Source organism: Pteropus vampyrus, unplaced genomic scaffold, assembly GCF_000151845.1.
Source record: "Pteropus vampyrus isolate Shadow unplaced genomic scaffold, Pvam_2.0 Scaffold1000004265, whole genome shotgun sequence".
Taxonomy (NCBI): domain Eukaryota; kingdom Metazoa; phylum Chordata; class Mammalia; order Chiroptera; family Pteropodidae; genus Pteropus; species Pteropus vampyrus.
In genome coordinates this window covers 6,312-17,570 of record NW_011918667.1, presented here as the reverse complement: position 1 = coordinate 17,570, position 11,259 = coordinate 6,312, and the positions used below count along the sequence as shown (strand labels likewise).

The window sequence follows — 11,259 nt, the reverse complement described above, 5'->3', positions numbered from 1 at the left end:
CTACGAAAAATGCCATTAGAATTTTTAAATATAGTCCCACTTGTTTATTTCTGATTTTGTTGCCAAATCAAAGAAATCATCTCCAAGAATGATCTCAAGCAGCTTACTGCCTATGTTTTTTCCTAGGAGTTTTATGGTTTCAGGTCTTAAGTGCAAGTCTTTAACCACTTTTGAGTTGATTTTTGTGTATCATGTAGGATAGTGGTCCAGTTTCATTCATGCATGTATCCGTCAGGCTTTCCCAAAGCAATTTATTGAAGAGACTGTCCCTTTCTAATGGCATATTCTTGGCTCCTTCATCATAAATTCATTGACCATATATGTGTTGGCTTATTTCTAGGTTCTCTGTTTGTTCCATTGATCTATGTGTCTGCTTTTATGACAATGCCATACAGTTTTGATTACTATAGCTTTGTAATATATTTTTAAATCAGTACGATACATCTGACTTTCTTCTTCTTGCTCAAGTTTGTTTTGGCTATTCAGCGTATTTTGTGGTCTCATACAAATTGTAGGGCTTTTTTCCATTTCTGTGGAAAATGCCATTGGAATTTGATAGGGATTACATTGAATCTACAGATCACTTTGAGCAGTATAAATATCTTAACAATCATAATTCTTCCGATCCGTGGAAACAAGATATCTTTTCATTTATTCATGTGTTCTTCCCTTTCTCTAATCAGGTTTTTATAGTTTCGAGTGTACGGATCTTTCACCTGCTTGGTTAAATTTATTTAACATACTTCTCAAAGGGACAGAGAAAGAATGTACAAAAACACCTTTCCTAAAGAAAATGCACTGAAAGAAAAGGGAATCTCCTTCTCTTTTTGCACCCCCCCAAAAAATTATTTATTTTTCTCTTCTAATTTGTATTTACCCTTACAGTTGTTACTCCAGGAAAGAAATGTCAAATACTTCAAAACTCGTCTGAGGAGCACCTGGCAGGTTTAGCAAGAAAAGGGGAGTAAAAGACTCAATTTTTTTTCAGTGAAGTTTCAATAAGGTTTTAGAGGTCGTATAGCATGGGTGTGGAGAACAGATGCAGAGGAAGGGTTGAAGGCTGGCAGGACAGAGGATCCCTCACCCACAGTTACCCCGAGAAGCACCACCTGTGGGGGTGAATGGCTGCTTGGAAATGGCTGCTTTAGATTCTCTGAAGTTCAAGTCTGCAGTGCAAGTCGCAGAGGTTTAGATTCTGGGTCCGGTCTTTACCTGGTCAGGGTTGGGGATTCATTGTGAGAAGATATTTTGGGTCAGGGTGGGGTCAGAGTTAAGGAGCTCTCTGATTCTGAGATCAGATTCGAAAGTCAGTGTCCAGAGGGGAGAGGCTGATCTTCAGAACTTGTAAACCTGTACTTCACTCCGTCTCTTTCTACTTCTTTTCTCTCGTCCATTCTGTAGCTACTTTTCTCTTGCTCCTGTTTTTTTATTTCTCTCTCTCCCTCTTCCTCTCTTTCCTCCTCTCTATCTTTCTTAACCTTGACTTTCCAACTCATTAGTGGAATTTAAACAGCCTCAAAAAGTGGTTCTTCATTGAGTGAAATTGACTTTATATTCAACATGAATAATTTAGAAATCAAATGAGCATAGGCTAGTTTAAGTCTCTGCAAATAAATAAGCAAAATCTAAATTCCAATGCTTTTTTATTCTGGGGTTACCCACAGTTGACTTTTTTTTTTTTTTTTTTTTTTGCAACGGGTCAGTCACTTGCGATCGATTTTTTAAATCTTGTAACCTGGTTTCACAAATACAATTGGGCAAAATCCTTACTTCCTATAAGAGGACATCAGACTTGACTAAGCCTCACACTGCCTTGAAGAAGTAAAATCAAGTGATCTCCCACCAAAATCTTCCAGTTGGAAATTTGTAAAATATTCTTTTAAATAACTCTTGGGTGATTATATTTAGAAATTAAAGACAGTCAGAGTGTCTACGTTTCAAACTCAGCATATTTTATATGGCACAATAAGAGAATCACAATGCAGAATTTTGGGCTGTGGAATTTTGGAGAAAACCCATGCCTCCTTCTTCACACAGGGATCCGACATTTGGAAAGCAGCTTCTGCTTTGTTATTGGGTCCAAGTGGAATCTAGATGCACTGGACTAAATGTTTGTATCCTCCCAAATTTCATACGTTGAAACCCTAACCCCAGTGTGAAGGTGTTTGGAGCTGGGGTCTTTGGAAGGTGATAAGGTCGTGAGAGCAGGGCCTTGTGAATAGGATTAGTGCTTTTATTAGTCAGAGTCTTCTAGAGAAACTGAATCAATAGAAAGATGAATAGAATAGAATAGAATAGAATAGATTTATCATGAGAAATCAATTCATGATTATGGAGGCTAAGAAGTCCCATGATTTGTTGTCTACAAGCTGGAGGCCTGAGAAAGCTGGTAAGGGTGATACCAGAACAAACCTCAGGTCCAAGAACCAGGGACGCCCATGGTATAAGTTCCAGTCTCAGGTCGAAGGCTGAGGAACAGGAGGGCTGATGTCTCACCTCAAGCAGGGAGCAAATCCTTCCTGTCTCCACCTTTTTGTTCTATTCAGGCCCTGAAAGATTCGGAAGGAGCCCACACACGCGGTGGGATCCTTTATCCCACCCATCCAGATGCTATTCTCCTCTGGAAATCCCCTCACAGAAACACTCAAAGATAAGGTATCCTGGGCATCCCTTGGCCCAGTAAAGTTGAACATAAGACTAATCATCACAGTGACTTATATAAAGAATCCAGAGCTGGTTAGTTCTCTGTCAGCCAGGTGAGGACACAATGAGAGATCTGCAGACCAGAAGAGAGCTCTCGCCCGAACCCAGCCATGCAAACACCTCAAACTTGGACTTCCAGTTTCCAAAACTGGGAGAAATGAATTTCTGTTGTTGATAAGCCATGCTATTTTGTTATAAAATTCCAAACTAACAAAAGCACGTGGCCACGAACTCTGTGCAGCTGCCTTCAGAAAAGAGTTAGGTCTCTTAGGATTTATGGGGGAAATATAGCACATTTTGACATGCTTCTCCTGCTCATTGCTGAGGGAACACATAAGATGGCTGGCTATCGGTGGATCCTTGAGCAGGAAAGGACTCCGGTGAAGGTTCAGGCCGGAAACTCAGCTGTCCTGAACCTCAAGCCATATGACACAACAGATCTAACATCATTAAACGTATCTGTGACATAAAGAGATAATAGGGTAATCACAGTGTAGAACCTGAGGGTGTTGGAGCAAAAGTATGTTTCTTCTGCAGATAACTAGCCTCATTCTGGAGAGAGCTCCTGACTTATTACTTCAAAAGAGTCTGAATTTCTGACCATAGGACACAAAGGACATCGTGACCTGAACTGCACATCACACTGGATGCTGTCTGGGCCACTAAGATGTGACATTTAGCATGTACAGCAGCGTCCATCATCCATGGGAAAGGTGTGTATGAATTCAGACTCACGCAGGAATGGAGGACAGAGGCGAACGCCCCAGGTGCTGGGTGAGACACACATCGCACCTGCTCTTCCTGCCCCGCCCTCCACCCACACCTATGGGGTCACAGGATTCCAGGTGATCTGTTCACAGAGGAGGGAACGTGCAGACCAGGCTTAGGTTAGTGTGGCTGAGGGATCCCATCCCAGTTCTACTCACGTGGAAGCCACAGCCGCACCCTGGCCATCTTGTGCTCCTCATGCTGCTGAAACAGGGAAAGAAGTGGATCGCTCTGCTCATCGCTGGACAGAACCTGACTGCCAGAAGGAGGACGAGTGGCTGGCTCAAGGAGGACTATGTTTGGAAGCCTGGAGGTTTCCTGGGGGTACATCTTCCTGTTTCATTGGCCAGTGGCTCTGGCAGGTGGAAAACCACAGACACTCCATAGAGACAAGACCATCAAACACTCGCTTCCCCTAAGAACGAAGCTTTGCGTCCCACGACAATTGTCCAGAGGAGGCATTGGCAGGTGGTGAGAGAATATGGGGCCGGCGGTGGAAGAAGGCAGTGCTGGCTGCCACCAGTACACCCCACACCCCCACAGCTAAGTTCTACGTCACCTCCCCCATCTTCCTCTCCCTGTGCTATGTGAAGAGCTGGCCCTCTAGCACTGTGGGAGTGTGGCTTTGTTGTCCTTAGCACACCATGTTACTATGAGGAAGTGACAGAGGGGAATTGTGTCTTCTGTATTGAAGGCTCTGATTTCCATCTGGACAAAGGAAAGGGGGAGATGCGAGGAGAGAAGGGCTGAGTTGTGCGGACACTGTGTTTCCTTGTCCAGATTCATTGTCTCCCCTTCTCCCCTAAATCCCCCGGCTTTCTGTGCTGTGGGTGGCAGATCTATGGGGACTGCGTCCATGGGATCTCCTGCCTTCCAGCTGGTGCAGTCAGTGGGGAGCCCCAACCGGAGAGCAGAGGGCTGACAATGGGTGAGGCTGGAGGACTAATTGCCCAGCTCCCTCCTTACAGAGTAACTGTGGTCTGGACTGAGGACTCAGCCTGAGATCCTATTTCACTGAGCTCCTGTCAGTCAGCTACCTCTTGACCTCCCCTCACCCCAGATTCTAGCAATGGTCATGGCTTCTCCGGAGCCTTCCAGGCCTAGGGTGACAACGGCAGACCCTGCGGCACCAGCCTCAGGACACTGTGACACCCTCTTGTTTTCCCACTTCACACAAACCCTTGTGTCAAGTAACTCAAGTGAAGTGAGTCCTCGTCTGTGCTGGGAGCCGGACTCCTAAGACAGAAGCCTCAGTGGTCGAAGCGCACCTTCACCGCCCAGGTCACGGCGGTTCCCAAATGCCTTTGACCGCAGCACCCTGAAGGCTGCGCTATCACCCGAGCTGGACCAGAGACGTGCGGCAGATCAGTGAAGGACTGGCCTGAGATGGTGACTCCCTCACTGGACTCCCCTCCTCCCCATGCCAGGCCCCATGCCCCGCTACATCCCCCATAGAGAAACCACAGCACTGGGAGAAAAAACAATGTCTTTATTTATCAGACACTAGTGGCCCTTGCTTCAGTGTTCATGCTCCCACAGGGCCAGGCGAGCGTCTCCCAGGCCCTTCCATGTGTTGTTATCAGGCCACAGAGCGTGTGAGCGTGTAGCTGCCTGGGAAGTCATGGAGACGATGGGACACTAACTCAGTGTCTGGTTATAAGGCCAGAGAGAGGGTTGGGTACACGGGATGAGCAGAGGCTAAGAGTCATGGGGAAATGGAGTCAGCAGTAAGGGTACCCCATACCAAAGGGCTAGGGATAGACCCAGCCCCACCGCCCAAGCCAGGGTGGGGGGAGGCGGAGCTCCAGCAGGGAAAGTAAGCGTAACAGCATACTCAGATGCAGTCAACTCCCCAATATTCTGGATATGGTTCATCAGGTAAGTTTGGGCCATGCAGCCCTGAATGCCAATTGTGGCAGACAGCCCACCTAAAGAATGGAAATTGAATCAGAGAGGGCTCAAAATAGTGCACACTTAAAGTCCTAAGACCCAGGAATCCCAGACTCTACCTCCCTTCCCGTCTTTACCCTTAAGACCTTGAGTCAGGGCCTCCAGCACCTCCTCACTGCAGGGCCAGGGAATGCAGGCCCCCAAACCTTCATCCTTGGGACCTGGCCTTCAGCACTCACCTCCACTGAGTAGAAGGAAACCTCTATAACAATGAGTATTGCCCTTAGGGCAGGTGACACTTTCAGAGTCACCAGGATATAAAGCATTGACGTCCACGAAGACGGGACACTGGAAGTGTCCCAGGGCCTGAAAACCTGGGGAGCAGAGAGAGGGTCGGGGTGCTTGGCTGTGCTCCCAGCTGCAGCACCCTTCCTGAGCCTCAGAGTCTCTGGGCACCTATCTCTTCATGTACCTGGTCCCTCCCCCGCCCCCACCCCAGCCCTCCAAGTTCCAATACCTGGACGAGGGAGGGAGTCCAGCAGCACCCTGGTACTGCCTGCATTGTTGCACCCGTCAGAGGAGCAGAAATGGGCATAGGAGGCGACAAAAACTCCGGGGGGCTCCGAGTACATGGAGAAGTTCTTGGAATCCTTTGTCTTGGCTTCGCTGCAGCCTTTGCTCCCCACTATGAGGGCTTTGGGTCCTGAGGATGAGACAGTGAAAGCTGGGCTGGGAGGGGGGAGACTCCAAGGGAGGCAGGAGCCAGCCCCGAGGCTCAGCAGGCAGAGGGAGAAGGCGGGTTCTCTGAGTGCAAGGGCACAGGTCGCGGCTGGTAGGGCAAACCTGGGGCCTGAGCCTGGGTCGCCCTCGCAGCTCTGCCACCTCACAGTTCTTGCTCAAATGTCACCTTCTCAGGAGAGCTTCCTCTGATCTCCCATTCTCAAATTACAACCTTTCCTCCACTCTCTCTCTCTCTCTGTCTCCTTTCTCTGTGGAATTCCAATCCTAGGGTTTATCTTTATATCCATATCCTGCTTTTTGTTTGTTTTGTTTTGTTTATCTATTTCCCCACTAGTCGGTAAAACCGCAAGAAGGCAGATGCTATGGGATCTACAGAGCCAGCCACACAATGAACCTTGAACAAAGTCATCCCATCCACTCAGCTCTGGGCACGGAGCAGCGCACACCTCCTCAGGCCTACCCGGCAAACTAGGTAACATTGGCCTTCACCTTGACCCCACCCACTTTCAGAAGGGGAAAATGAGGTGCAGAAATAGAAAGAGCTGAGTTCAGAACTTAAAGCGAGGGTGGGTGGGGGCACCAGGCAGGAAACTCAGGGGACAAGGTCAAAGACAGGAGACCCAGGACCCCATGCAGGGTCTCACCGTCTCTCGCACAGCACACGCACCTACGTCTATGAGCAGAAGTGTCTCCTGACACACCTCATTCAAATCCCATGTCACATTCTTGGACCCACGCCATTGGATGGGTTTCATGGCCAGGTATGGTTGCATCTCAGAAAAGGCGCCCCGCTGACAGGTCCGAAAAGCTGGGGAGAAGAAACGACGAGGGTCTGCGTAAGCCCAGTCTTTTAGTATCACCCAGTGGTGTCATTCTTATTTGTGGTTCCACCCTTTGAATAGCTCCAGGCTTCCAGCTGGTGAGCTACAGGCAGCCATCAGAATCAGCCCTAAATATGCCCCCTTCTGAACCTGACGGTGTTCCTGCCCAAGGTCAGCTTTAATGGCTGTCTCCCGCCCCTTGTGCACCTCTCCTAGCAGGAACAATCCACTAGGGGGCACGCACACTCCTCCTTGAGCTCCTGTGGACCTTTTCCATCGCCTGAGACAAATAAATGCAAGTGTTTTTACTATCAGAATCCCCAGCCCTCTAATACACTTTAGATTTGCTCAGGGTGAAGCTCCTGGAACACACATTGGGGTCTCCAGAGAAGAAGCTCACATGGGAGCCTGTGGCAGCATGGACTGGTTACCCGGGACCTACCACAGGGCCCAAGTCATTGCAGAAGGAGATGGTTACATAGAGATAGTGGGTCATGTTAGATAGGCCATCAAGGTCCAGATGCACCTGCCTCTCAGGTGGTAACATGGGACAGTGGTCATGATCCTGTGGTCTTGAGGGCCCTGTCACAGGATCTGTGCACATGGCCTTGGCTGGGCCTTCCTCAGTGCGAGGTATGTCTTCTTGAGTATTTCAAGAACCTTCGTACCTGGAAGAATCAGGAGAATGTGTCATTAGCTGTGGCGCTGGTTCTCTCAGGACCCGATGGCTTTTTCATCAACTCCAGTTCAGGATGCAGGAGGTGGGAGCGTGAGGTCCTGCCTGCCCCCACCTCTCAGAACACCATTGCTGGGCTGTGTGTGGAGAACACGTCCTCCCTTTCCCCTCCCAGCAGTGCAGGAAAGGGTCCCCAGAGCCCCTTCACGTAGAGTAGCACAGTGAAGGCACACAGGTGAGTTAGGGCAGGTGTATGTGAGGAGAGGCCTTCCTCCTGGTGGTGGAAGCAGTGAGGCGATGGGCAGACACAGGTGCACAGCTTACTTAGCTGCTGAAGCTGAGTCAGTGGGCCAGCATTGCCTTGGAAGAATCCAGCCTTTTTCCTGCAAACATTCAAGAACTTCTCCTTTCAGTGCTTCCAGCTGAGGCCCCCAGCCTGTCCCCCAACACAGTCCTACATCAGCTCTGTGTTCCCCTCACACTTGGGCAGCTCTGAGTACCCAATTCCCCAATACTCCCCAGGTCTTCAGAATGGTCATTGCTACCCCTGACCCCACCAGTCCGGAGGCCTGCCTTCCACATCAGCTGTGGAACCAGGCTCTCAGGCTCAACGGTTCTGGTTATCAACCATCCTCCAGGAGGTGGCAGCAGCTGAACAAAGGAGAGATGCTGAGACAATTGTTTGCCACCCCATGTATCTGCAAGTCGTCCCATTGGGAAGGAGTCCAGGAGACACTGGACTTCCAGCTCATTTAGATGTTGGTAGTGTATGTCTTGGGAATTTAATAGAGAATGCGTGGATATTTTCTTATTCCGTACGACAGGCTTTTGAGTTTGGAATTATTAGTTTTCTGGTTTGTCATGGTCCAGCTCTGTTCCACCCATCTGAGGCACGGACTGCAAATTCCACTCCCTAGTGCAGGGCTAGCGTTGGGGCAATGCGCTGGCAGCCTGGCCCTGGGGATGTGTATGCGCAGCTGCTGCAGAGAGATGTGTGCTCTGTTGGGACTAGTGCTCCTCCCTGGTTGGCAGTACCCAGTCCCCTGGTAGCCTCCCCACGCCTTGCAGGCTCCACCCTCCCCCAACCCCATCTCAGCCCTCACAGCAGACTCTGAGATGACTGCCTCAAGGACATCTTGGGGGTTATTCTCTCTCTTTGCTCTGCTCCTGATGCCTGCCTGGTACTGTCCATGACCATGTAGTTCCCTGAGGAGTGTGTGTGTGTGTGTTTGTGTGTGTGTGTGTGTTTGTGTGTGTGTGTGTGTGTGTATGTGTGTGTGTGTGTGTGTAGTGGGCCCCAGCACACATGTGAAATCTCCAGGTAAGGGAAGTTGAGAGTCATTTAACAAATATTTATTTTAAATGCAAGGATTCATGGTTAGGTCTTCTACATCTAATAAACAAAGCTTTATGTTGTAGATTGAACCACTCTTCTTAACCTTACTGCTTTCCCAACATTAGAACGACACGTCCACCCTTTTGCCTGCCCCTCATAGCTCTTCCCACTAGAAGGACAGCATAACCACTCCCCACCCCCAACCACACATACACCATTTATCTCAGACTCGGTCATAAGAACACGGTGTCTGTGGCTCTTTATAATCAACAAGCCCCTCCGGCATTTCTCAAGGCCAGTGAGAATATGAGAAACTTTTCCTTAAATAGTGTAATTTAGAGGTGTCACCAATAGGACAAATCATTGCCATATCACGGGTTGCAGGAGATCTGCAAATTTGTCCTTATCCTCATCTATAGAACTAAACCACAATATCCAAGCAATTATGTGATCAATTATGCAGAGGTTTCAGGATTCTTAAGAAATAGAAATACTACTCGGTCTAACACTGTCCCCCTTTTCATGTCATGGGCTCAGTAGGCACACGTGGGGGTGACTCCCAAACTGGACAATGCTGACCTGAGCAGCACCTGCCAGAACTCTCAGCCGCCGGTTCCCACCTAGACCTGACTAGAACTCTTGGGGGGTTCTCTCTCCATCACGCAAACCTATTCTTCTGGGTCCAGCTGGAACATAACATCTGCTTTACAGAGTTGATTTCTTGAGAATGAGGGAAAGCATAAGGGCCTGGACAAACATGCAGGAGACAAAACTACCCCAAGTTAGTATTAGCCACACATGATCTTGGGAGTCTGTCAAAGACAAGTAAGATCAGGCTCAGAAACAACCCAGTGAAACTACCCCTTCATAACTTTAAAAATAAAAATCTTTCCCAACAAGCCAGTATTATAAGAAATGTTAAAAGGACTTCTGTAAGAAAAGAAGGGATAAAAAGGAAAAAACCAAATGCGAATAACAAAATGGCAGTACCTTTGTACCTATCAGTAATAACTTTAAATGTAAATGGATTAAATGTTCCAATCAAAAGACATAGGGTAGCCGAATGGATAAGGAATCAAGACCCATGCATACGCTGTCTACAAGAGACCCACTTCAGATCAAATGACACTCATACTGAAAGTAAAGGGATAGAAATATAGATTTCATGCAAATGGCAATAAATGGGGTAGCGATACTTATATCAGATAAAATAGACTTTAAAACAAAGGCTATAATAAAAGACAAAGAAGGGCATTACATAATGATAAAGGGATCAATAACCCTAATAAACATGTATGCACCCAACACAGGAGTACCTACATACATAAAACAGTTATCGACTGACATAAAAGGAGAGATCAACAGTAATACACTCATATTAGGAGACGTTAACACCCCATTGACACTAATGAACATATCTTCCAGACAAAAAATCAATAAAGAAACAATGGCCTATAAAATACACTAGACCAGATAGATTTAATAGATATTATCAGAGCATTTTACTCCAAAGCAGAAAAATACACATTCTTCTCAAGTGCACATGGAACATTTTCCAGGATAGACCACATGTTAGGACACAAAACAAGTCTCAATAAATTTAAGAAGATTTAAATCATATCAACTGTCTTCTCCGATCATAATGATAAGAAACTAGAAATCAGCTACAAGAAAAAAACTGGAAAATATACAAACATATGGAGGGTAAATAACATGCTACCAAACAATGAATGGGTTATCAAAGAGATCAGGGAAGAAATCAAAAGATACCTAGAGGCAAATGAAAATGAAAACACGGTGATTAAAAATCTATGGGACATAGTGAAAGCGGTTCTGAGAGGGAAATTCATAGCAATACTGGCCTACCTCAAGAAAAAAGAAAACCCTCAAATAAATGATCTAAACTTAAAAGAACTAGAAAAATAAGAGCTAACAAAGCCAAGAGTGAATAGAAGGAAGGAAAAGAAAGCAGGAATAACCGCAAATTTATGGAGATTAAACAATATGCTGCTGAAGAATAACTGGGATAGAGAAGAAATAAAAAGAGAGATCAAGAGATACATAGAAATGAATGATAATGATAATACAACATATTAAAACTTTTGGGACATAGCAAAAACGGTCATAAGAGGAATGTTCATATCATTACAGGCCTACCTCCAAAAACAAAAATGAGCCCAAATAATCAATCTAACGCTTCATCTTAAAAACACTAGAAAAGGAAGAACAAATGAAGCCAAAAATCAGCAGAAGGAAAGAAATCATCAAAATTAGAGCAGAAATAAATGAAATTGAAAACAAAACAAACAAACAAAAAATGATAG

At 46.6% G+C, this 11,259-nt stretch overlaps 1 protein-coding gene across 4 annotated transcripts; it reads right to left on the bottom strand.

Annotated features, from left to right (window-relative positions):
• Positions 1-4,961: 4,961 nt before the first annotated feature.
• On the bottom strand, positions 4,962-8,842 carry LOC105311470 (CD177 antigen-like). 4 transcript variants are annotated; one of them, XM_023527122.1, is made up of 6 exons: positions 7,715-8,842; positions 7,454-7,591; positions 6,770-6,910; positions 5,879-6,064; positions 5,601-5,735; positions 4,962-5,399 (listed from the first exon to the last, which is right to left on the bottom strand). In XM_023527122.1, the coding sequence occupies exons 2-6, from the start codon at positions 7,482-7,484 to the stop codon at positions 5,170-5,172; spliced, it is 723 nt and encodes a 240-aa protein (XP_023382890.1). In that variant the 5' UTR covers positions 7,485-7,591; positions 7,715-8,842; the 3' UTR covers positions 4,962-5,169. The 4 variants fall into 4 exon arrangements, with proteins under 4 accessions (XP_023382890.1, XP_011385762.1, XP_011385763.1 ...); XM_011387460.2 differs by having other exon boundaries at positions 7,924-8,842; XM_011387461.2 differs by having other exon boundaries at positions 5,622-5,735; positions 7,454-8,842.
• Between the last annotated feature and the right edge of the window lie 2,417 nt (positions 8,843-11,259).

Bases quoted from the DNA above. Each gene is read 5' to 3' on its own strand.
- LOC105311470 (XM_023527122.1), bottom strand. From the start codon at position 7,484: ATGACCACTGTCCCATGTTACCACCTGAGAG. The intron at 6,911-7,453 runs GCAGGTGCATCT...TCTTCTCCCCAG, and splicing joins CCCATGTTACCACCTGAGAG to CTTTTCGGACCTGTCAGCGG. The intron at 5,736-5,878 runs GTATTGGAACTT...TCTGCTCCCCAG, and splicing joins GGACTCCCTCCCTCGTCCAG to GTTTTCAGGCCCTGGGACAC.